Here is a 26,447-nt window from a genome sequence, read left to right as displayed (position 1 = left end):
TCTGGTGGACGGAGGCTTTTACGCACGCCGGCTAATGAATCCCGTCTGACACCCAAAAGTCTCCCGCCTCGTGAAGCATGTTGACGCAGCCGAACTGCGCCGGAGGGAGTGTGCGCAATGTGGAAGAAGTCTCCCCGGATTTAGCGCAGCTCTGCGGGAGCGGCGGCGCCGCGGCTCCTTCACTTAGTCGTTTGTTGTTCAACGCGGTACGGCGCGTCCGTCCGTGAACGACGCGGGGGGCATGGCGCGGAGACCCCGGAGGAGATCAAGGGTTCTCCGTGACATCCTCTCACTGCCGCTGGTCGTGGCCGTGATGTGCTGCGCCCAGAGGTGAGCCGCGGGTCCCGGTACCGGAGAAGTGTCCGTCCTCCAGATCAACACTCACCAACTCCTGTTGTCTTCTGTCTTTTCAGCGTCAACGAACCGGGCAACATGTCGTCCGTGAAGAACACGGTAGACAAACTGTTGAAGGGTTATGATATCCGTCTGCGGCCGGACTTTGGAGGTAAAACACTCGTGTGTGTGTTTCACCCTAAATGTTTCTCTAGACCTGCCCACTGTTTAAATTACATGGAATGTAATGAATGATTATAACTTTATGTGATGTGTTCTAAGGTAAACCGGTGGCTGTTGGCATGAGCCTAGACGTGGCGAGTATTGACAGTGTGTCAGAAGTCAATATGGTAAGTTCATATATTCATATATTCATATTAATCCTCATGTTTCTGAGTCTTCTGTAGTTTTGCTGGTTCTTGCTGCTGTTTACAGGAACTATGTATTAAATCAGTGGTTCTCAAACTCTTTCTGTCGCGCCCCACTTTGGAGGAAGACACATGTTCATGCCCCACCGCCCCACCATTGTAACAAAATGCTCCATGTTGAACTTTTATTGAAATAACAACATTTTGTGACTCCTCCATCTGTGCTTTTTCAAATAATAGAATAAAGAAAATTGCAATCACTTTTAAGTAAACCAGATCGCTCCATCAGACAAAAACAAACACAATGTAATCACTTTGTTAGAACAATGCAAATAAAGTTCAATCTCTGCAAGAAATAACTAATATTTGGCAAAAAATAGCTTATTGTTGCTGCAATTCACCTGTTTTACACTGAATATCTTTCCAAGATAATAACAATAAAGTGCAGCCTGTGAAAAACTAAACAAAACAAGTTCAAATATTTGAGCCATCAAGTGTCATCAGTATTAGTGGCAATGAGCTGCTTTCCACTACACATCTTTTTTAAACGGGGTTGCAGACTTGATACGGCCACTCTCACCTCATGCTCCATGTTGAGCTGAGATCAGTATTTAGTTTTGTTTGAGGCAACAGCAGAACAGCCGACCTCACAGAGGTAGGATGTGAAGGGAAGCAGAATGCCCACAGCCCTCTGTCCGATGAGTTGAAGGCTCCTCTCCACACCGAGCCAGAGCTCACTCAGTGTTTGAGCTGTGAACCTCAGCCTCCGGGTAGAGTCGCACCTCATCTCCATAATGTCTCTTCATTTTGCACACTGAGCTACACATGTGAGTTGCCAACGATCTTGGCCGTCGCGCAAGCGTAACCTGTTAACGGCGTAACGTAAAGATTTACACGAAAGTACAGGCATTTCGCCATGTATTTATTAATGACTTAGTTTTATGTCCGTGAACTTTGTATTTTTGTAATATGTGAAGTTCTCAATAAAGTTCTTGAAATAAAATAATTCCGCATTTCCCCCTGCGCCCCACCTGTAATACCACTGCGCCCCACTAGAGGGGCGCGCCCCACAGTTTGAGAACTGCACTGCTGAGAACATGCTAGCTAGCGGCGTAGAAGTCGGCTAATACAAATGCTGGCTTCTCAGAAAGTATTACCAAAATGAATGTTCACAACCTTGAAACCTAAAACCTGTTCATTGGATTATATTATAATTTGATTAACTATTATTAAAGCCACTAGGGCTGTACCCATGTTGACATTTGATTTTTAAATCAACATTTAAATGCAGACTTTGAAGTTTCTTTTTTGCATGTCTCTTCATTGTTTAAAGACTGAAACAGATCAAGCTACACTAATAGTATTAGTATTATACTATTAGTAGAGATAGATTCCAGGATAGTTTCTGACTTGTGTGATCAAAACATTTGTGTTTTTAGCGAAATCTAGAGAAATGCTCTGCTTCAATCCATATTTGTTGGAGTTTTCATTTCTGTTTGCTGCACACAAAGAGAAGCAGCACCTGTATTAACGGGGCGGACTAGCAGCAATCTAACAGCACCATAACTTACATTTATATAACCACAACACAAAATCTACTTTTTCCATTAAAAGTCATAAAAATAGACATTCAAATCTTCATTCAAAACCTTAATAGAAGATTTGAATGTAACAATGTGAGATTCAGTACAGCCCTGAAGCCTCTACAAACACTTAAAATGTTGAATGTTTATTATAAAGTGGTTTCAAATCTTTACAACATCCTGCCTGAATAGTCTAGTATGTAAACAGAGAACAGTTTGTAGAAGCTGCGTTGTTGTCCAGAGTGGTTTGCATCAGATTATAGTTTTACATCCTGGTTCAGTGGCTGTGTGTCTTATCCTTTCAAATATAACGAAATCTAGAGAGACCTTGGGAAGTGTGTGTGTGTGTGTGTGTGTGTGTGTGTGTGTGTGTGTGTGTGTGTGTGTGTGTGTGTGTGTGTGTGTGTGTGTGTGTTGGGGCTCCACAGTTTAATGTCTTATGCCATCTATCATCGGTCTGAGCTGCTGACTGAGCATGATGCCCCATCACATGCTGCCAGGAGGAAAAAGCCCCCGGCATGCCGTCCTGACAATGAAATATATCTGTGGTGCTTTTTAATGCTACACAGCAGCAGAGAGAGAAAATACAACTTTATTTTATTGTTATAGAGAATGGGATCAGTTCGTTTTGTGTTATTCTTCAGTGGTGGAAACGTTTTATTTTTCTCTACAATTCATTTAGCATTTTGGATTAGACAAAATATGAAGTAAAACAAATTAAATTATTATTCACTCTATAAACTATAAGATAAATGTCTTTTGTTAGCCAGCCTCACTGTTCTAATACTTTATACATGAAAAACAAAACACAGTTCCCCTTTGAGCCTAAAGCAAAGCCTGAATGATCGTATTGTTCTGATAATTGTAGCCGACTTATAACATTGAATCTAATATGAAAGACATGCGTACGTTCTCTTTGTTTAACTTTGTTTAGTAACTCTACCTAAAGGCATTTATTTGGTGTCATCTATAAAGAATTTAACATGCGTACATGTTTTCAATAATTCTTTTATTTGCATTTATCAAACCTATATATCGTCTTTTGAAATGGCTGGTTTTAATTGAAGAGATGTAATAATTGGCAGTAAAAATGACATTCATTTTCATCACGCTTCACGAATTACAGATTTTCAAAAAGTGAGTCCCCCGAAAACAAAGTTGATCTACGCAGCTGTTATTATGGACATAAGTATAAAATGATATTTCTTAACTCAGACATTATATATATATGTATATATATGTATGTATATATATATATATATATATATATACATATATATATACATATATATGTATATATATATATATATATATATATACATATATATATACATATATATGTATATATATACATATATATATATATATATATATATATATATACATATATATATATATATATATATATATATATATATACACACACACAGGGAGAGAATAGAATCATACACACATTATTTATCCCATTAGCTTTGACAATCTAAAATCAGTTAACTAAGTTTCAGCACTTAACGGACCAAACCTAATGTCCACATTAGAGACTTTTAACTGGAGCTTTCTGCTGTGAGAGAGAATCCCATCAGACCGACCGTGTTATTGGTTCATGCAGATGGGATGGAAGGAAACGAGGAGCTGGACACATTAAACTCTCTCAGGCTTTGACCTGTTGAGGCTTCTGCTCACATTGTGTTCACTGGAGCGTCTCGAGGCTTCCAGTGATCCTGAGTTTATGGATTACAGGGAGTCACACACAGGATCGTTATGTTGGTTTGGGAGGACACAAACAGGAAGTGTTACGTCGTAAGACTTGCATATTATTGATTATGTATTTGGGCAGGCTGCTGAAGTTTATTTAAAGTCAAGTTTGTCAACTTAATTTATTAGGGTTGGGTCCGATTTAACTTAATAAGGTTGGTCGAACTAATTTTCCAGTAGTAAAATTACAGTAGTAAATTAAGTTGATCCAACGCTAATAAATTAAGTTGGACCAACATAATTGCTTCATGCTTAAAGAAAGCAGTACAATCATGTGAAAATATTTTCCATGATTTTATTATGTTCGTTAAAAGCGTTGTTTTGGTTGAGTGTATTGTGAGGAATAGTTGGGGTTAAAAATGTAACATTTGAAGAACAGCTGCCACATCATTCTCATCTGAAATGTGAAGCAAACACTGATGACGACATGATGTGTGTCCATTGACGGCTTCTGTGGATGTCTGACTGAACTGTCACTCATCTATTTACAGCTGATTGAAGATACACATGATATCGATACCGCTAATTTAGTCTTAAGTTACACTAAAGAAAACATAGTTGTGAATATTGTATTTCTACACACTGCTCCTGTAAATGCCTCCTGTTCACCCGGAGCTGCAGATTGGTTGCTTGCAAAGTGTATTTGTGCATGATTGTGTTATTTGCAGTAACTTTTAATCTGTTAATAGGAATACACTATACTTAGTGAACCAGTGCTCCGTTTCGAGTCGAGCTTTAAAAGAAGTGGAAATGGATCTTCTTCCATAAGGTCCTGTTAGCAGCGAGACTCTTCACATGTCATCTGGAGAAGCAGGGGTCTTCCTCACTTATCTGCAGTCCAATCACACTTTACTTAACCCGCTGTGATTATTGACTGATGACGAGTAGAGCTGGGTATCCTTTAAAATACTCTTTACGCCACGTTGTTACCGTCAAATGGCCTCCGTTATGTTTAGATAACAGAACCACTTAGTTATGTTTGGGAAAAACATCCTGGTTGGTAAACTAAGTAAAATACTTACGTAAACTAAGCAAAATACGTACGTAAACTAAGTAAAATACGTACGTAAACTAAGTCAAATACGTACGTAAGCTAAGTCAAATACGTACGTAAGCTAAGTCAAATACGTACATAAACTAAGTCAAATACGTACGTAAGCTAAGTCAAATACGTACATAAGCTAAGTCAAATACGTACGTAAACTAAGTCAAATACGTACATAAGCTAAGTCAAATACGTACATAAGCTAAGTCAAATACGTACATAAGCTAAGTCAAATACGTACGTAAACTAAGTCAAATACGTACGTAAACTAAGCAAAATACGTACGTAAACTAAGTAAAATACGTACGTAAACTAAGTCAAATACGTACGTAAACTAAGTCAAATACGTACGTAAGCTAAGTCAAATACGTACGTAAGCTAAGTCAAATACGTACATAAGCTAAGTCAAATACGTACATAAGCTAAGTCAAATACGTACATAAGCTAAGTCAAATACGTACATAAGCTAAGTCAAATACGTACGTAAGCTAAGTCAAATACGTACGTAAGCTAAGTCAAATACGTACGTAAGCTAAGTCAAATACGTACGTAAGCTAAGTCAAATACGTACGTAAGCTAAGTCAAATACGTACGTAAACTAAGTAAAAAAAGTATGTAAACAATGTAACAGGAAACACTTTGGGACATCAGCCTCCTGGTTTAAAGTCCCATCCACCGTCTCTCTCATTATTCTACATCACTTATTCAGAGTGTATCATATTCATGTGGATGTGTTCCCATTGCTGTCAGTTCAGACTACATGTTGTACTAATGACTTCCAAGAAAGAAAGAAACTCACGTTCTTATTGCACGCTAAATTACTTTTTGTACCACATTACATTCTGGGTTACAAAGCTTCAGACTAACTCTCAGAATATAATTTCAACCGTCCCAAAGTCAGTTTAAACCGTCAGAAATGTTAAATGTTTTCCTTTTACTTTGTTATTGTCATCTATAGCACACAATTCAGATGATAAGGAAATAAAAGATTGTATTTTTATTGATAAACAAATCTAATCATTATATTTAATGAAGTATAATAATATTCTTAGAGCTCGTGTTAGAAGTTAAACAGCTCATAATTCATCTCTAATATCTGTTTTATATTCATGTGAAAACATCTCCTTCAAACTACTGGATTTATTCAAGTTCAATTCTACATTTTACAGATGACATGTGAACGCATCATGATAACGTTATAATGTACCTTCAGTCAGTACTCATTTTCACTGAGCAGAGCCTGAAGGCATCATAATGTAACTGAAGTGAACCACCATTGGTTAGCCGTTAGCTCCGTTATTTAGCCAAGTGGGACTGTGCTGCCAGTGTTGCCAACTTGGCGACTTTCTCGCTAAATCTGGCGACTTTCCAAACCCTCATGGCGACTTTTTTTGTCAAAAGCTACTAGCGACTTTACTGGTGTTTTGACTCTGACGTGAAAGCACGTACCGTTCGGCACGCGGGAGCTGCCGTGAGCCCCTCCGCCGCCTCAAAGCGCTCAAAGGTGGTTAGTGTCATAGTAGCCCCTCGCGCAGCAGTCCCAGCTGCAGAAAGAGGAGACCCACACTCTCCGTGTCCAGACTGCAAATGAATCGCGCATGCGCAAAGCCGCCGCTGTTCCCGCCTCTCTCCTACAGCGCTCATTACAATTATGCAAATTAGGCGATGACGTCATTTAGCGACTTCTAGCGAGCTAACAGCTAACTAGCTCTCCTCCTGCTGATTTCAACACAGATTTGTTGTTCAATATAATCAGCTCACTGTCTATAAACCTTTAGTAATCAAGTTGGTGGAGGAATAGTTTCAGCACAAATTCACACATTTCCGCAGAGACTATATCCGCTTAATATATCTGCTCCAATATTGATTTATTCTTCTGGTTAGTGTAGTTTGTAGTAGTAGTTGTTGTATTGTTGTACATTTTTCTGTATATTGTATTCATTTGACTATACAGAAGACTTTCATCAGCCATCACATCCTGTAACATTTCATTCATTTTAAATATGAGAAATGTTCTCGGAGGTAAATAAAGACTGTGATGAGTTCCTGGTCGTGACCTCGCTCTCTCGCTCAGAGAGGCGTGAAGGAGTCGGCGGCATGTTGTTGTTTTTAGCCCGTGTGGGCTGAGCTGCAGCTCGTTGTCTAGGAAATGAAAGTATTCAGACATTTCTCACTCCTTTATTTTGACTTTGCTGTGCGTCTGTTGATATTTTTAAAGAAGTTCTCTGTAGAAGCAAAATGTTTGTGTATTTATTTGGGGATCACTCCTTTAGGTTTCTATTAAAGAAGCACCTGTCCGGGACCAGAGCTGTAAAGCAGAAAGTCTGGGGTCGGATCAACTTCATTTATTAGGGTTGAGTCCGACTTAACTTAATAAGGTTGGTCAAACTAATTTTACAGTAGTAAATTAAATTGATCCAACAGAATTGCTTCATGCTTAAAGAAAGCAGTTTAATCGTGTGGAAATACTTTCCATGATTTTATTAAGTTCGTTGAAAACGTTGTTTTTTTGTGTATTGTGAGGAATAGTTGGTGGCTAAAAATGTAACATTTGAAGAACAACATGCGGTGTTTGTGTATTTATTGGGGATCACTGCTTTAGGTTTCTATTTTAAAGAAGCACACCTGTCGGGAACACAGAGCTGTAAAAGCAGAAAGTCCCGGCGGGGCTGTTACACATCTTTTCAGTGTGAGTCAGCTGGAAGACAAATCCATCATGTGCTAAAAACCTCCACATCCTTTCTGACACTTCTAACATTCTCCACCTTCTGCCTGGAGGAAGTGTCGCCCTTAAAAAGTGGTACGACAGATGTTCTCCCACATTTCTATTGAAGGGTTTAGTTAATAGAATAAGTCATACTAACACGCCGAGCAGCCTCGGGCTCCAGAGACTCAGCTGAACACCAGTGAAGTCTCTTTAATACGACATGCTGACTGCTCTACGGTGATGCTGGAACAGTGCTGCGTTCAGCGGGCTTCAAATAAAAATGAAGTGTTTTTATTGAGTTGATACATCTGATTCAGACTCATTGTGAGGAAATGCCTTCAAGATAGGGATGTAACCCTCTTCAAAAACAAGGGGTTGTTATATTTCTTTAAACACTGTATTTACACTTTGTCAGTTATTAATAAATCAAATACTTTGACCAAAAAAAGAGAAAAGTACAGCTGGTATCTGTAGCAGGATTGTAATCAACTGAGCTCGTGCTGCTGTTCTTGTGTTGGAGAAGAGTTGGCAACACGAGGCGGGTTTCTCACCATTATCAAATCTAGCTTTAAGTAATATGACATACATATTCCTGCTGTGGCATTTTACACATTTGATGTATGATATTTGCACATCCTCCATAATGCATCATTTGAAGGTAAATTATGATGAGACAGTAGTTCTCCGACTAGTTTATATTTAAAACAAAGTGCTGCTTATCTAACGTGACACCTGGCTCATAATATTGACATGTATGAAGGTCATGAAATGCTGAATTATCATATTGTATTTTTCATCTCTAAATGAACATTGGCACCAAAGAGCTAGTTTAAGATCCACCGTTCTCCACAGAACCATCGCTGGTTCTGTGGAGAACAACCTCCGTCACATCAACAGCTCACCTGTGACTTTGCTCTCATGAGGACATAGTGACAGAGTTGTGTGGGAGGATGCAGAGACTCGGTTCGTTTCCTGTCCTCCCAGCCTGTCCTCGTGTTAAGTTGACTGGCAGACAGTAACAACGTCTGAGGACGAGACCGTGAACGCGTCTCGTCCTCCCACTGGGCCTCATTTACTCACCGGTGCTGAGAACAAACCTCTTCTGTCTCTTGTGGTTTACCTTTCTGACACTGAAGGAGGATGTTAAATGGTGTTTTTGGTTCACAGTTTGGTGTTTGGAAGCCTTGCAGACGGTCTGAAGGTTAATTTTTAACAGCGCTGGGACATAATTCAATATTATCATTAATGACTTGAAGTGGAATCGTGAATATGAACAATACAACTCTTCATAGCAGCAGTGATGCTAATTTGCGACAGTTGAAGCATTTTTTCAATATAAGTTTCAAATAGATTCCTGCAGACAGAGGACCAACTAACTCATGTTTACAATGTTTACTGAGGTAATAAATCAAGAGAGAAGTAGAGTCATTTTCTCATAGACTTCTATACAACCAGAGGAGTCGCCCCTGCTGGACACTAGAGAGAATGCAGCTTTAACACATGAAGCTTTGACTTTACAGACTGTAAAACCCTCTGAAGGCCTAGAATAGAGCCCTGTGGGACCCCTGCAGGTCTCACAGGGTCAGTACTCACTGTACTGACCCTGTACAGTGAGAAGGACGCGGTACAGATTGGTTTCTGAGACTCCTGCTGGGTTGAGAGGATCTGAAGATCTGAAACAGACTGAAATAGTTGAGGTCCAGACGCTGAGTGAGCGGGTTGGTAGATGTAGAAGAGGAGCTGTTGTGTAAAGCTGATTCACTCAGCTCAGCCCACACCTCAGCTGCATGTGGGAGAGTAAAGAGGGCGTCTTCTGTGCATCCAGCCAAGTCTCACATTTAATAGAAACACAGTGTTACATCGTCTTCTCCTTCTCTCTACATGCAGATTTAATAGAAATATAGTCCGTTTATTGTATAACTGGCAGAATATTCTATGGAACAAAAAGGACATTAAATGGATGAAAACAAACCTTTCAACATAGAGAATAAATACGTCCTCTGACTGTACACACACACTGAATTATTCATAGGAATCAATATCATATTATACTGTCAGTCAAAGCACACGATGTGATTCATTCTCAACACTTTGTCAGCCGGCACCGTGCAGTAATGAGAGAATCAACAAACAAAGCAATTCTTTATTTTATTCAAATGAGGTCAGCAGTTTTCCGGAGTGTGGAAGTACTCTCGCTAACTCGTAGTGATAATTAGTTCTGTCTGGAACGTGTGCTATTGCTATTGATTTTTACATCCAAAGGAAATCTGGGCATTTCTTAAACACTTTTTTTTATGAATATGCGAGCAGAGGATTGAAATGTAGGCATTTTCTGCACTGCCAAGTTTTTGTTTATTTCCTGCTTATTTATTTAAGAGAACATTAGTCAGCAGAACGAAGCAGGCGAGCTGGTAAAGAGCTCCATTAAAGGACCAGAAAAGCTTTCGAGTCTGATGGAAATGCTTGTGGAGCGACAATCAATTATTCAAATAACCTCATGTCATCATCGCATGTATGGCTGGTAATATGTGATGAAATCTATCTATCCATCCTTCCATCACTCCCTCCTCCCTGTCTCTCCTGATGAATGCCGTGTCATGTTGTCATGCTGGTGAAAGTGTTCAGTCACTATGGTAGAAGCCAGCCTTGCTACTGGTTCTGCATTATTGGAAATCTATGTGAGGGCTGCTACCCGTCTGGTGCACAGAACAGCTGAGAGAAGTGTCTCCTGAAATATTTTCACCCGGGCAGAGAGATGAGAATCAGAGCTGATAGACAATTCAATAAATATCATCGTTGTTACCAAAAAACAATCCCTCCTGAGCTCCGGGCTGCAGACATTCAACATGAACTTGTGACTTTAAATAAGTGACTTTATTCACACCGTATCTCTGTCTATTGTTGAGTATAAAGATACATGATGCTGCTTTCCTCCCCTCAGGACTACACCTTGACGATGTACTTCCAGCAGTACTGGAGAGATAAGAGACTGGCCTATGCGGGGATCCCTCTCAACCTGACTCTGGACAACAGGGTAGCGGACCAGCTCTGGGTCCCGGACACCTACTTCCTCAACGACAAGAAGTCCTTCGTCCACGGTGTCACCGTTAAGAACCGGATGATTCGACTTCACCCGGACGGCACCGTCCTCTACGGCCTCAGGTGAGCGCTGTTGACACTCAAATAGTTACTTCAATGCATTTACTGTGCAAACTCAAAACCTCCTCCATGTTTACCATTTGTCTTGATGAAGCTTGCCCGATAACTTATTAATAAATAAATAAAATCAACAGAGATTTGAACAAATGGGCCGTGTTAAAGCTGCATTCTCTCTAGTGTCCACCAGGGGGCGACTCCTCTGGTTGTATAGAAGTCTATGAGAAAATGACTCTACTTCTCTCTTGATTTATTACCTCAGTAAACATTGTAAACATGAGTTTATGGTCTCAATCTCTAGTTTCAAGTCTTCTTCAATACAGCATGATGTTCATTTAGTACATTATGGTCCATTTAGAGTCAAACAGACCATAAAGCAGGGGATGCTTTAGGGCGGGGCTACACAGTGATTGACAGGTCTCTACCAGAGACGTATACGGCGTCTCTACGTCACTCCTCCTCAGTCCAGATATGGTCACTTCCTGTTCACTGGTTGCAAAAAAACAAGATGGCGACGGCCAAATTGTTGAACTGGAGGCTTTAAAATGTCCACAAACCAACGAGTGACGTCACGACGGCTCCACTTGTTCTTTACAGTCTGTGGATAAAACATAATGTTTATGACTCCTCATTAACCAGAGAGTCCATCTGATCGGATCTCTTTCCTTCACAGACTGTAAAGATTACATCTTGGAGACACGGATGTATTTACACATTTCATCTCATCATCAACGTCTCACGGCTCGAAATCCATCGCTAATGCTTATTAGTTGCATTTGCTGGAGGCTATCAGGCCTCTCGAGGCTATAAAGTGGTTAAATGTTTTATCTGTTTGGTTTAAGCCGTCTGAGCTGCAGCATCTCATCCGCTCACATCTCACATGTTTACTGGGTTTCTCAGTATGAAGCTCTCTAATAAATAATAATAATAACTTTCTGATGTTGTTTCTACACAGACTTGTAAAAGAGCTCATCTCTATGAACTGTCTTTGTATCTTCCTCTTTGATAATGTGTCTTCATCACCTTGTAAAAGGATCTCTAAGTAAAGAACCCTCTCCTGTGTTGGTCCAGGATCACGACGACAGCAGCCTGCATGATGGACCTGAGGAGATACCCACTGGACGAGCAGAACTGCACTCTGGAGATCGAGAGTTGTACGTTTTTAGATACTCACGTCTTGTTCTTAGTGAAGAAATACAGCCGACAGCTTTACATCTCTTAAAATATGAACAGCACCGTGGTTCCTCATAAAAAGAGAACTTCTCACACTCCTCATCTGGTGGAGACAGAAAAGTGCAGCGACTGCTGAACCGCTTCAGATTTATGAAGCGCTCGTTTCTCAGTGAGATGAATCGACTCAGCGTCTCGTCGGAGCTGCTGAGTCGATGCAGTTATTTCTAAAGAGAAGAGGGCTGTAATCATTAAACAAGCTCATCAATAAATATGTAACTTAATGCTGCTTAATAAATATAAATACATCACAAATTAAAGTATAAATGTTTTTATATATATTATATTTACTTTTTAGTATTTATTTAGTTATTTATTCATTTATAAACCCACACATTTCTATATTTATTTGTATATTGATTAATTAAGTTAAGTTTATTAATTTATCCACACATGTAGTTGACAGATTTATATATTTCACTGTTACACTATTGATAAATTAAAGTTTATATAAATAAATATAATTATAAATAGATACTTAAATGTGTGAATAAATGAATCAGTAAATATATGAATTAATATGCAAATTAATAAATACATATTTGAAAGGCTAATTATATAAGTATATGTAAATTAATACATAAATACATTGACTTCTTTATATTTTCATATTTATATTTAATGTCTCATGTAATGATTGATTTATTGATAGCGACAATGGAACTTATTTTGAGCGTTTAATGATGTAATGATATATTTATATATTTATATTTGGCCCTTAAAGCCTCCGTAGTCTGGATGTCTGTGCTGCTATAAGACCACTGACGGCCATGTGTCCACCGTCTCTTTATGTTTCTGTTTACATCAACCAATCAGCAGCAACAGCTGTAGATATTACACAAATACTTATTGTTCACTTCAGTCCTTTCCCACTCACAATAACCAATAACCAATAACCCCAGCTTGTGTCCTTGTCCCTGTCTGCAGACGGTTACACAACAGATGACATCGAGTTCTACTGGAAAGGAGGAGACTCCGCTGTGACCGGGGTGACGCGCATCGAGCTCCCTCAGTTCTCCATAATGGACTACAAGCTGGTCTCCAGGAACGTAGTATTTTCCACAGGTGAGGCTAATTCAGCGCTAACGCTCCACGAAGCTAACGAAAAACGTACTGAAGGTATTTCTTTCCAGTTAGAAGCTGTAGTTGTGAGACGGCACATTCAGCGTTATTAGATCCAGATTCAGCTAACGCTAATTAGCTTTAAACGTGAATCTTTTATTTCTATATCTGATATATAAACATATATATATATTTACATTTCTAATATCCATTTATTTCATAAAATGTATTTATTGTTGATGAGGAATTTGGTTTTTTGGATATAATACACATTTTTAGATTAATAATCGATTAATTGAATCACTAAATAATTAACTGATTAATCGACTCTCTAAATATTTGTAAGTTGCAGCTTACAGAGATGTAGGTGATACTTGGTTTTTATAATGTGTTAAATTTAACACTCCGCTAACCTGCTCATCCGGTCCTTGTGGTTTTATCCGATTTTATTGATCAACGGATTTTATTTCTGAATCCTGAAACACGTGACATCACCTTCTGCCAACTGAGCCCCGCCCACTTCAGACCAGTGAGAACCGAGAAAAACAGAAATCTCTCACAGGAAACTCTCCATATCTTTGGCAGAAAGTTGTGTTTCCATAAAGACTCAAACTACATGAAGGGGATAGATTTAGTGAATCTGAACTAACTCTTTAAAACACTGAAGTCTCTCAACAACACAACCTCAGTAACAGATGGAGGCAGCAGGAGAGCAGCAGCTCCAGAGGTAGAATCAGTGTTGTAGTGAGGGCTGGACACAAATGCAGGGAGACGAGGGAACCAGAAGGATAAATGTGGATTTTAATGGGAACAAAAAAGTATTCACTGAGCCAAGGCACACACAGGGTTAAATACACAGGGTAGGTGCAGGTGATCAGACACAGCAGGTTTAAATTAAGGGCGGGGCCGACAATCACAGGAGGAACAGACAGAGGCAGGAAATAAAGTAAATAAAACAGAATAAATAACTAAAGCAACACATCAATGGTCTGGTGTGTTTGTAGAGCTCATGGATAACAGCTATGATGTGTTACGGTATGCTGTCTGCTCACAGATCATCTCAAAGCTCGCGAGATGATTCATGGTGATAAAAACCATGGGCCCATCGCCATAGGAACCAAAACAAAGTGCCAGACATGCCGTTGTTCCTCTTCTTCTTCTTCTTCTTCTTCTTCTGTCTCGTGCTGCAGGTGCCTACCCTCGACTCTCTCTGAGCTTCAAGCTGAAGCGGAACATCGGATACTTCATCCTGCAGACGTACATGCCGTCCATCCTCATCACCATCCTGTCCTGGGTCTCCTTCTGGATTAATTATGACGCCTCGGCTGCCAGAGTTGCGTTGGGTACGATGTGTCTCGTACAGTAGAGACGTCTGTTCGGTCTCATAGTTTGCGTTGGGTACGATGTGTCTCGTACAGTAGAGACGTCTGTTCGGTCTCATAGTTTGCGTTGGGTACGATGTGTCTCGCACAGTAGAGACATCTGTTCGGTCTCATAGGTTGCGTTGGGTACGATGTGTCTCGTACAGTAGAGACGTCTGTTCGGTCTCATAGGTTGCGTTGGGTACGATGTGTCTCGTGCAGTAGAGACGTCTGTTCGGTCTCATAGTTTGCGTTGGGTACGATGTGTCTCGTGCAGTAGAGACGTCTGTTCGGTCTCATAGTTTGCGTTGGGTACGATGTGTCTCGTGCAGTAGAGACGTCTGTTCGGTCTCATAGTTTGCGTTGGGTACGATGTGTCTCGTGCAGTAGAGACGTCTGTTCGGTCTCATAGGTTGCGTTGGGTACGATGTGTCTCGTGCAGTAGAGACGTCTGTTCGGTCTCATAGGTTGCGTTGGGTACGATGTGTCTCGTGCAGTAGAGACGTCTGTTCGGTCTCATAGGTTGCGTTGGGTACGATGTGTCTCGTACAGTAGAGACGTCTGTTCGGTCTCATAGGTTGCGTTGGGTACGATGTGTCTCGTACAGTAGAGACGTCTGTTCGGTCTCATAGGTTGCGTTGGGTACGATGTGTCTCGTGCAGTAGAGACGTCTGTTCGGTCTCATAGTTTGCGTTGGGTACGATGTGTCTCGTGCAGTAGAGACGTCTGTTCGGTCTCATAGTTTGCGTTGGGTACGATGTGTCTCGTGCAGTAGAGACGTCTGTTCGGTCTCATAGTTTGCGTTGGGTACGATGTGTCTCGTGCAGTAGAGACGTCTGTTCGGTCTCATAGGTTGCGTTGGGTACGATGTGTCTCGTGCAGTAGAGACGTCTGTTCGGTCTCATAGGTTGCGTTGGGTACGATGTGTCTCGTGCAGTAGAGACGTCTGTTCGGTCTCATAGGTTGCGTTGGGTACGATGTGTCTCGTGCAGTAGAGACGTCTGTTCGGTCTCATAGGTTGCGTTGGGTACGATGTGTCTCGTGCAGTAGAGACGTCTGTTCGGTCTCATAGGTTGCGTTGGGTACGATGTGTCTCGTGCAGTAGAGACGTCTGTTCGGTCTCATAGGTTGCGTTGGGTACGATGTGTCTCGTGCAGTAGAGACGTCTGTTCGGTCTCATAGTTTGCGTTGGGTACGATGTGTCTCGTGCAGTAGAGACGTCTGTTCGGTCTCATAGTTTGCGTTGGGTACGATGTGTCTCGTGCAGTAGAGACGTCTGTTCGGTCTCATAGTTTGCGTTGGGTACGATGTGTCTCGTGCAGTAGAGACGTCTGTTCGGTCTCATAGGTTGCGTTGGGTACGATGTGTCTCGTGCAGTAGAGACGTCTGTTCGGTCTCATAGGTTGCGTTGGGTACGATGTGTCTCGTGCAGTAGAGACGTCTGTTCGGTCTCATAGGTTGCGTTGGGTACGATGTGTCTCGTGCAGTAGAGACGTCTGTTCGGTCTCATAGGTTGCGTTGGGTACGATGTGTCTCGTGCAGTAGAGACGTCTGTTCGGTCTCATAGGTTGCGTTGGGTACGATGTGTCTCGTACAGTAGAGACGTCTGTTCGGTCTCATAGTTTGTAGCCTGCAGACTTTGAGCTGTGGCCCCGTTCACACGTGTGAACAGAAGTGGATCCAGCGCCTCGTTCATTCCTATGAAAGTTGCTCAGGAAGCAAAAACTTTAGTGTAATAAAATTACCCGAATCTTCCGCATCTAAAGGTCCAGATAGCGTCCCGCCCCTTCCGGTGTCGCCCATGGGACCTTATTTCAGTAGAAAATACAGCGAACATTTTCTGATCCCGAATGGTTCCATGAATTACACATAAGATGTTTGTCAATTGAAAAGATTATTTTTGCACGTCAAAAAAGTCTCAGTTTGTCGTAAATTCATCAATGAACTTCATCTCTCGTCTCACACGATGCAAGTCACCAACGGCAACATGACTGTTAGCTTGTCTACCTAGCTAGCTAGCTAACTTCCTGGTATGAAACACACAGGGAGCCGTCATTTAAAGACACTTTTGGCTGTGTCGTCTTTCTAATAATGCATTTTCACAGTGTTAAGGTGCGTTCACACTAAAAGCATTAATTGCGTCATTCTGCGTTACTCGCGGGGGACCATTTGTGGTCATTCGCGAGATTCGCACCAGACGTGGCGGAGAGTGGGCGTGGCTTATCGCCCTGGAAAAAATAACCTGTATTTCTGCTTAGTACTTGTTGTGGAAGTCCAGATATCGGGAAACTAAAGGCCGTCTTGTCTGGTTCATCACATCATCCGGAGGAGCTCCGTGGATGTTATCGAGCTGTGTTCACTGTCTGTTTACTACAGCTGTATGAACACTAAACAAACTATTCTGCTGTGATCGAACTGCAATAAAAGGACAAAAAAGATGCCGAAATAACTACATACTGATGCAGATTTGTAAAAAGTTTGAATTCACGTTTAGTTAGTTCTCTCCTCAAGACGACAAACAAACACCTTTTAAAATACTTGTTACCTCAATGGAGCTCGGATCGATCGGTGCTATGCTAAGCTAACACTGTAGCAGCTCCATCAACACTCAACATAACGTCATCTCGGTGTAAATACGGCGTCTATTCATTGTTTGTACCGTCTGGTTTATACACACAGTATGGTCCGGTGTCCACTAACATGAGGCATCGTAGAGCTCTGGTGAACACAGACGGATACAGGATGTGTTTCCTGATTCAACGGCAGGACGTCACTGATGACAGGAGGAGCATCTCAACGCTGATAGGCTATCGCGCCACAGCTTCACGCCATTTTTTCGCCCGAGTTGAAAAATTTGAACTCGCACGAATCGCGCCATCGCAAATTCGCATCACTCCAGTCTCATCGCGTCTGTGCATAGACTTTGTGTGTAATCTACTCGCATGAATAATTCGCGCCGCGTTTGGTGTGAACGCGGCGTTATACTTCAACTGTTTCACGACAAAATGCTACTTTCTTGACGCGCAAAATTATGTTTTAAATTGACAAACGTGTAATTCATGGCACAATTCAAACAGGATCAATGAACTATTTGTCCCTCTCCATTGACTATCGGACATATTTGATCCGGGACTTTCCCTCTCTATAGAGCACGCTCAGTAGTGTTTCCTTTAGCTCCGCCCCCCAGTTTTCAGTCCAGCCTCCTTCTCATTCACATGAATAGTGAAGAAAAATATTTATTTTGCAACTTTTAGCACCTTCTGATTTAAATAAGTGATATTCAAGTGTGTAGATTGACCGTAGATTGATTTTACTGAAGCTGTCTGCCAGCTGTGAGTGCTTGTAATGTCGCTGTAGTTTTAGACTTTGACGCTTGTTGTTATCGTTCACAGAAAATATATTTACTGTAAAATCAGTGGATCATTAGACGTTAACGTTACCAGCCTTTCAGAATCAAACCCACTTCAAACAGCTTTCAATATATGAATACAACATATTATGACCGCTCACTGGTGTCCATGAACTACAGCACAAACGGTGCATATACAGTGTGAAGTAACTCGATATAGAAACAGTTCAACAGTAACTGAAACGTGAGTTATTGAGTATCACAGAAATACAATATTTTCATTTTAGCAGCATATTTGTTATAATATCCTAAAGCAACATTACATGTGTGTCTTCTGTCTTTAAACAGCTGTCATCACTCTGAAAAGACAGAAGATGATCAATACGACTGAAACAACGATATTTCATACATCGTCCTGATTATTAAATAATCATCTAAAGAATTAATAACTCATTTTAAGAGTTATTAGTTGTGTTTTTATTCATTTATCGTCCAAAATCAAAGCTGAGTGTTTCAGTGAGTGTCGTCAGTGTTTTAAGGATCCGGTGCAATCAATCAACGCTAACGAGACACTCGCATCTCAGAGGGAAGAGAAACTAAGAACTACAAACACAACCTCTGAAACATTAGTGTGAAATAAACCTCACTTATAGCTTTATGCTCACGCTGTTGAGAAGGAACACAGGAGGATCATTTTCACCTTTTCTTTCATAAAACCACCGATCTGACTCTTTGTTATCTGTGCAGCACCGCTCTCACAGGCTGTAATAACTCCAAACATAAACGGACCTTCTGTTTTATTTATGTTACTAAAACATGTTCGTTAAGCTTCAGAGCAGAACGCTGTTCAGGGTTCAAGCTGCAGAAACGGAGGAACTTCAATTGAACCTAAAACTTGAAACTCGTGAAGATTTCAAACTTTTTTCTAAAGGTAAAAAAAAACATTTAAACAAAAAGTAAAATAGAAACTTTAACTTAGAAACTTTAAAAAAACACTAAACTCAACTAAACTTAAAACCTAAACTCATGAAGCTTAAAAACTTTTAAAAAAAAACTAAGTTAAACCTCAACTTAATCCCTTCTGGAGTATTTTCCTTAATCCTCCTTCATCCCCTCTATTGCAGCGTTTATTAATAAACGTAGTCTTTGTGATGCAGTCAGAGAACATTTACACCAAGTAAAGTTTATTTTAAAAACTCTCTTCAGGTAACGAGCAGGAATTGACAGGCGTTGCTGGTTGATGAGGAGTAAGATATCGTAAGATATCGTGTGATATTCGTAAGATATCACACAAACCGTTGCGTGAGGATACGTTTAGGGGGAGGAGTTAAGCATCTGGCCTGATGACATCATGTGTTAACGAGGCCTCTGTACCTTTAACTGATGTCACGACGGTAAACTGCTCTGAAACTACTCGGGGGTTTTGTAGAGCAGCGCTGACAGACTCCACGTTCTCGCTGCTCTCTCTGTTCTGCAGAAATCGACTCCATCAACCCACAGAGCTCTCGACTCCCCCACACACGCAGCCCTGCTGCTGTAATTACGTAAGCCTGAGTCGACAGGAATAGACTCTCGGCCTCCGCAAAGACAACACGGACACATTTACTGTCGATGGTGCACATTACGGAGAGAATTACTACGCCGCTGTTTGTTGTGTATCTGCTGAGTGGGTCCACTCGTCGTCAGGTAGTCGAGCGTTTCTGCTTATCCAACAGCAGCCGAGTCAAACGAACAGAGAGACATCAGGAACCTTCCTCTCTGAACCAGTTCTGATGGGTCCTCATAATCAGCTTTGATGGAAATGTTTGTATTTTAACACCAGTAACTCTACACGCAGGGATGTTTAATTAAAGAAAGACTTTTCGTCACTGAAGTAGGTCGTCAGAGCGGAATACAAAGAATGAATCATTTAAATAATGAACCCGTCAGAGCTCTACAGACGTCTCGTCTCTAGAGGTGGAGGGCCGTCATCACGTCACACAGAAACACAGTTTGCAACGAAACATTGACATGAACAAACCAGCACGACGAGAACACTTCACAGTTAAACTCAAGCGACGACAGGAAGTCTTCTTGTAGGAGATTGCCACGACTAAATGTGTCCCGGCACAACAGAGGACGTACACATAGTTCCTATCAAGTGTAAATCCAAACAACAAACATATTCATGAGAACAAGTTGTACACATATTAATATGTAAACAAGCGTATTAAATAACAACATAAATAATAATGATGGCAGTTAAACTGACATCCTCAACCCACGACTAAGTTTGAGCACTAAAACTTAAAGAGTTAAAAATGCTTGGTGAATCGATTGGATGAACTCAAGATATGCAATGAACATTCAAACATACATACACATATATATATATATCTATATATATAGAATATATATAGATATAGATATATATCTATATATATAGAATATATATATATCTATATATATATATATAGAATATATATAGATATATATATATACCTATATATATCTATATATATTCTATATATATAGATATATATATTCTATATATATACAGACATACAGACATACAGAGACTCCTTCCTTCATAGTTAGATGCTGTCATGGTCGCTCACACATCAAGAGATTGTTTGTAATATAATCGCTGCCCAAAGCTTAATTTAGCATTTCAGCTAACTTTAAGGGAGAGCTGTAGGAAAACATAACATCAGAAATCCATAAAAGTCAAAAACATTTTTGATGTTCTTTACCAGATTTCAGATTTGGACACAATTCAAGATGTATCTAGATGCAAATGGGCGTGGCTTACTTGGTTCGATTCATCCGGACCCATAAATGACAGGAAATATGTTTTGATGCTTGCGGTTCAACAGTTACAAGCTAGAAGGTAAAGTTCATTGCTGTAGCGCCACCATGTGGACAACTTGAACCATACTGCACTTCCTTTGGTTCCTGAGCAAAACACCCGTCGATCGGATGAACGGTTCTCCAGATGTGTGAAGGACACACACACACACACAGACAGACAGACAGACGGACACACAGACAGACAGACAGACGGACACACAGACAGACAGACAGACGGACACACAGACAGACGGACACACAGACAGACGGACAGACAGACGGACACACAGACAGACAGACAGACAGACGGACACACGGACAGACAGACGGACACACAGACAGACAGACAGACAGACAGACGGACACACAGACAGACAGACGGATGGACAGATGAAGACATTGAGTCTTTGTGCAGTAAAAAAGATATAAACAGGTTGTTGCACTAAAAAAGCACTTTTATTAACACTTTAATGACACTAGTAACACAACGTTAGAGTAAATATCTGCCTCCAGAGCTGTTAGTAGTAAAAAGGAACTAACTCCATCCATTGTGTCTTTAGAGAACTGTCTCTGAGTTATTGTCTCGTTGAAAATAAAGGTTGTCACTTCTATGGTTGAGGACGTTGTCTTCTGAGAGACCATACAGGTTGTATTAGAGGTTAGTTTCTTTTTAATTTACCACGATATGATTCATGTTTCTGTTCCTCAGGGATCACCACTGTCCTCACCATGACGACCATCAACACCCATCTCAGAGAGACTCTTCCCAAGATCCCGTACGTCAAGGCCATAGACATGTACCTGATGGGCTGCTTCGTGTTCGTCTTCCTCGCTCTGCTGGAGTACGCCTTCGTCAACTACATCTTCTTCGGAAGAGGTCCTCAGATGCAGAAGAAGCAGGCTGAGAAGGCCCAGAAGGCCAACAATGGGAACAACCGGGACAACTTCGATGGACTCAAGGTGAGAAGTCTCATCATTTAACACAGAAAGGTCCAGAACTCTCCTCTGGTTGTATAGAAGTCTATGAGAAAATGACTCTACTTCTCTCTTGATTTATTACCTCAGTAAACATTGTAAACATGAGTTTATGGTCTCAATCTCTAGTTTCAAGTCTTCTTCAATACAGCATGATGTTAATTTAGTACATTATGGTCCATTTAGAGTCAAACAGACCATAAAGCAGGGGATGCTTTAGGGCGGGGCTACACGGTGATTGACAGGTCTCTACCAGAGACGTATACGGCGTCTCTACGTCACTCCTCCTCAGTCCAGATATGGTCACTTCCTGTTCACTGGTTGAGAAAAACAACAACATGGCGACGGACTAAAACGCTGAACTCAAAGCATCAAAACGTCCACAAACCAACGAGAGACGTCACGGTAGTCTGAATTCAACAAGTGGTTAACATAACATTACTACTTATTTAGGTTTAGGAAAGACTGTTGTTTGTTACGTAACTTAAAGTCACTGTGAGGAATCTTTACCTGGTTCTGAACCAGTCTCAGTTTAGTCCTGATCCTCTATATCAGTGGTTCTCAAACTTTTTCTGTCGCGCCCCACTTTGGAGGAAGACACATGTTCATGCCCCACCGCCCCAACAAAATTGTAACAAAATGGTCCATGTTGAACTTTTATTGAAATAACAACATTTTGTGACTCCTCCATCTGTGCTTCTTCAAATAATAGAATAAAGAAAATTGCAATCACTTTCAAGTAAACCAGATCGCTCCATCAGACAAAAACAAACACAATGTAATCACTTTGTTAGAACAATGCAAATAAAGTTCAATCTCTGCAAAAAATAACTAATATTTGGTAAAAAATAGCTTATTGTTGCTGCAATTCACCTGTTTTACACTGAATATCTTTCCAAGATAATAACAATAAAGTGCAGCCTGTGAAGAACTAAACAAAACAAGTTCAAATATTTGGCAATAAAGAGTTTTACTGAGTTTTACAGCATATCTTTTCAAAACAATATTAACGTGCAACCTGTGCAAAACTAAACTAAACGAGTGCAGATATGTGTCACACATACCAATATGAGCTTTAAAATGTAGCATTCTAAAAGTAAAATAATAGCTGTGATAATAATAATAGCTGCAGTGGGACTGTTGGGACTGTTGGTCCACTGGCTGTGGTCATCACAGTGAACAGTGTGATGAGAGGACATGTGAGCCCTTGTTGCTGTAGTTCATCTCATGGAGCAGAGGCTGCATGTAGCATACCTGCCTTATCAATGTATTTAAAACACTGTGACAGCAGGAAGCTGTACTCACGTCTGTTTAGACCTCCACCTTTATCCAGGCCCAGCTCCACCTTTATCCCGGCCCAGCTCCACCTTTATCCAGGCCCAGCTCCACCTTTATCCAGGCCCACCTCCACCTTTATCCAGGCCCACCTCCACCTTTATCCAGGCCCACCTCCACCTTTATCCAGGCCCAGCTCCACTCACAGCTCAGCCCTGCGTCAAGCTGCGCTACAGTCAGCCTCCTCTTCCTGAAGCTCTTTGACCTCATCATCTCATCAGTATCATCCTCATTCTACTTTGAGTTAAAACAAACAATCTGCAACCAGATGCGCCGGTGTTCCGGTTTAACGTTAACGAGTGACCGCGTGAACTGAACCGGAACACGGGGGGTTGCATGTTTCATCACGTTACGTTTTTTCCTCCTAAATCGTGATCATGATGAACGTCAACAGTCGACAAAGTTCCGCATGCAGTGGACGTTAACTTAACCCAGCAAGTATGAACGGTAACGGAACATAACGGAACTTAAACTTTAACGGAGGGAAATAAAGACGCTGTAGACATCTGAACGCTGATTGGCCAAGACTCCACACGTCAAAGATGTTTTATTGTGAAGATCACGACATCACCTTTTCTCCTCGTCTCACTCCAAAAAAAAAAAAAAGCGAAAAGCGACAAGTTTGCAGGTATGAATAAAGTTCTTGAAATAAACAAGTTCCGCATTTCCCTCTGCGCCCCACCTGCAATACCGCCGCGCCCCACTAGAGGGGCGCGCCCCACAGTTTGAGAACCGCTGCACTATATGAACCAGTCTCAGTGTAGTCCTGATCCTCTACATGAACCAGTCTCAGTGTAGTCCTGATCCTCTACATGAACCAGTCTCAGTGTAGTCCTGATCCTCTATATGAACCAGTCTCAGTGTAGTCCTGATCCTCTATATGAACCAGTCTCAGTGTAGTCCTGATCCTCTATATGAACCAGTCTCAGTGTAGTCCTGATCCTCTATATGAACCAGTCTCAGTGTAGTCCTGATCCTCTACATGAACCAGTCTCAGTGTAGTCCTGATCCTCTACATGAACCAGTCTCAGTGTAGTCCTGATCCTCTATATGAACCAGTCTCAGTGTAGTCCTGATCCTCTATATGAACCAGTCTCAGTGTAGTCCTGATCCTCTATATGAACCAGTCTCAGTGTAGTCCTGATCCTCTATATGAACCAGTCTCAGTGTAGTCCTGATCCTCTATATGAACCAGTCTCAGTGTAGTCCTGATCCTCTATATGAACCAGTCTCAGTGTAGTCCTGATCCTCTATATGAACCAGTCTCAGTGTAGTCCTGATCCTCTATATGAACCAGTCTCACTGTAGTCCTGATCCTCTATATGAACCAGTCTCAGTGTAGTCCTGATCCTCTACATGAACCAGTCTCACTGTAGTCCTGATCCTCTATATGAACCAGTCTCACTGTAGTCCTGATCCTCTATATGAACCAGTCTCAGTGTAGTCCTGATCCTCTATCAGACCTCCATCAGTAAAGAGACCATCAGAGAGAAGATGGTCTGTTTCTATAGAGTTATTCTTGATGCTCGTCATCGGAGCCACCGGGTCGGATTCTGGTGAAACCAGATGAACTCATGCAGGTTCACCAGAACCTCCTTCAGCTCAGACTCCAGCAGAGACCGGTCCACCGTGGACAGACCCAGATCCTCCAGCAGAGACCGGTCCACCATGGACAGACCCAGATCCTCCAGCAGAGACCGGTCCACCGTGGACAGACCCAGATCCTCCAGCAGAGACCGGTCCACCGTGGACAGACCCAGATCCGGAGGGAGGAGGAGACCTCAGCTCCCGGCAGCAGCAGGAGCGTCTCCTCCTCCTCCTCCTCCTCCTCCTCCTCCTCCTGCAGGAGCAGAGCTTCTCCTCTCTGCTGGAGACCCAGGACGTATTGCTGGACACACTGGAGGGAAGGGAGGCACGGGAGAACCAGAACCAGGACTGAGAGGGGCAGACTGTCAGACCCTGCTGCAGTAACATGAGAGGTTTCTAAAGAGAGTCTGGTTGTCAGAGACACTACCACTTTAGTCCACAGGGGGCGACAGAACCAACACAAAGTTAAAGTTCCTCGTAGTGACTTTAAGTTATATTTGTGAGTTAAGTACGTTCTCATGTGAAGCACTAATTATGTGTAATGAATTTCCAACATTGGACTTCTCCAGTCCAACAACTTCCTGTCCCTCCCATCGTCCTCTATGTGATTCTCTGTGGACGCCTCCAGCTGACCTCAGCTCAGTCAAAGGCTCTCTGTTTGTCTCTCTCTCCTGGCTAGTCTCTTCTGGAAGGAGCCAATTGCAAATCTCCGTCTGTTAAACTGTCCAATCAGGCAGAGGGGCGTCGCCACTCGCGGCGGGTGAGTGTCTGTCTGTTGTAGAAGTATATTCATCTGTATGTTCACTCTTCTTCTGTGGTGTATTTATTCTTAACATTCATAATTTACTCATCATTTAGTTTATTACATCGAACATGAACAGAAGATAAATAAATGCAAACTTACTGAGCAAATATATGAAGCTTCACCAAGTTCCTCTAAAGGAAGTAAGAACACCAAAAGCTAAATGCAGAAGTATTATATTACAATTACATATTTACACTGTAAATACACATATACATCAGTGTTTTTCAATCCTCGATCTGTAGGTGATGATTTAAGCCGTGTTTAAGAAAGTATCCTCTGTTGTTTTATAATCATCTGAGGTGGATCTGATGTTCATACTCTACAGAATGTAAGAAGATAAATCTCCAGCGTCGTCGTGTGACTGTGTTCATTATGTGCTGTGAATGATTTACGGGTTGGGTTTAGTGGGGGGGGGGGGGGGGGGTCATGACATCAGCATCAGAGCACATCCGGTCCGTCCTTGAGCTGATTTGTGAGCGGTGATTTAACTTTGGGTCGAGAAACCAGGTCGTGAAGGTTCTCTCTGAGCGGTGATCTGTCATCAGTCACCGGAGCCCAACCCCCTTTTTTTAACGCCGCTCCTCCTCGTCTGCAGGTCGACTCCCGGGGGAACATTTTGCTGACGACCTTGGAGAGCCACAACGAGGTGGGAGGGAACGAGACCACGACCGCCGTGAACGACACCCACAACTCCTCCTCCACCTCTTCATCCTCCTCATCCTCCTCGGCGGTGTTCGACCACTCGGGGGTCCAGTACAGGAAGCCAAGCGGCCCACGAGAGCCGGGTCGCCTCGGTCCGGACAGGAACGCACATCTGAAGAAGACGCGTCTGCGGAGACGATCCTCGCAGCTGAGGATCAAAATCCCGGACCTCACGGACGTGAACACCATCGACAGGTGGTCTCGTTTCATCTTCCCCTTCAGCTTCTCCCTCTTCAACGCCATCTACTGGCTCTACTACGTCTGA

General features: G+C 41.7%; 1 protein-coding gene across 1 annotated transcript; it reads left to right on the top strand.

Annotated features, from left to right (window-relative positions):
• Positions 1-286: 286 nt before the first annotated feature.
• Positions 287-26,447, top strand: gabrb3 (gamma-aminobutyric acid type A receptor subunit beta3). Its single transcript, XM_076081552.1, has 9 exons — positions 287-330; positions 414-505; positions 616-683; positions 10,733-10,953; positions 12,019-12,101; positions 13,105-13,242; positions 14,430-14,582; positions 21,488-21,738; positions 26,076-26,447. Exons 1-9 carry the CDS (start codon positions 314-316, stop codon positions 26,445-26,447), a joined length of 1,395 nt encoding a protein of 464 aa, XP_075937667.1. The 5' UTR covers positions 287-313.

The sequence above is a fragment of the Anarhichas minor genome, unplaced genomic scaffold (assembly GCF_050575085.1).
Source record: "Anarhichas minor isolate MPS153535 unplaced genomic scaffold, ASM5057508v1 ptg000081l, whole genome shotgun sequence".
In the NCBI taxonomy this organism is placed as follows: domain Eukaryota; kingdom Metazoa; phylum Chordata; class Actinopteri; order Perciformes; family Anarhichadidae; genus Anarhichas; species Anarhichas minor.
This window is presented reverse-complemented; position numbering and strand designations above follow the sequence as displayed.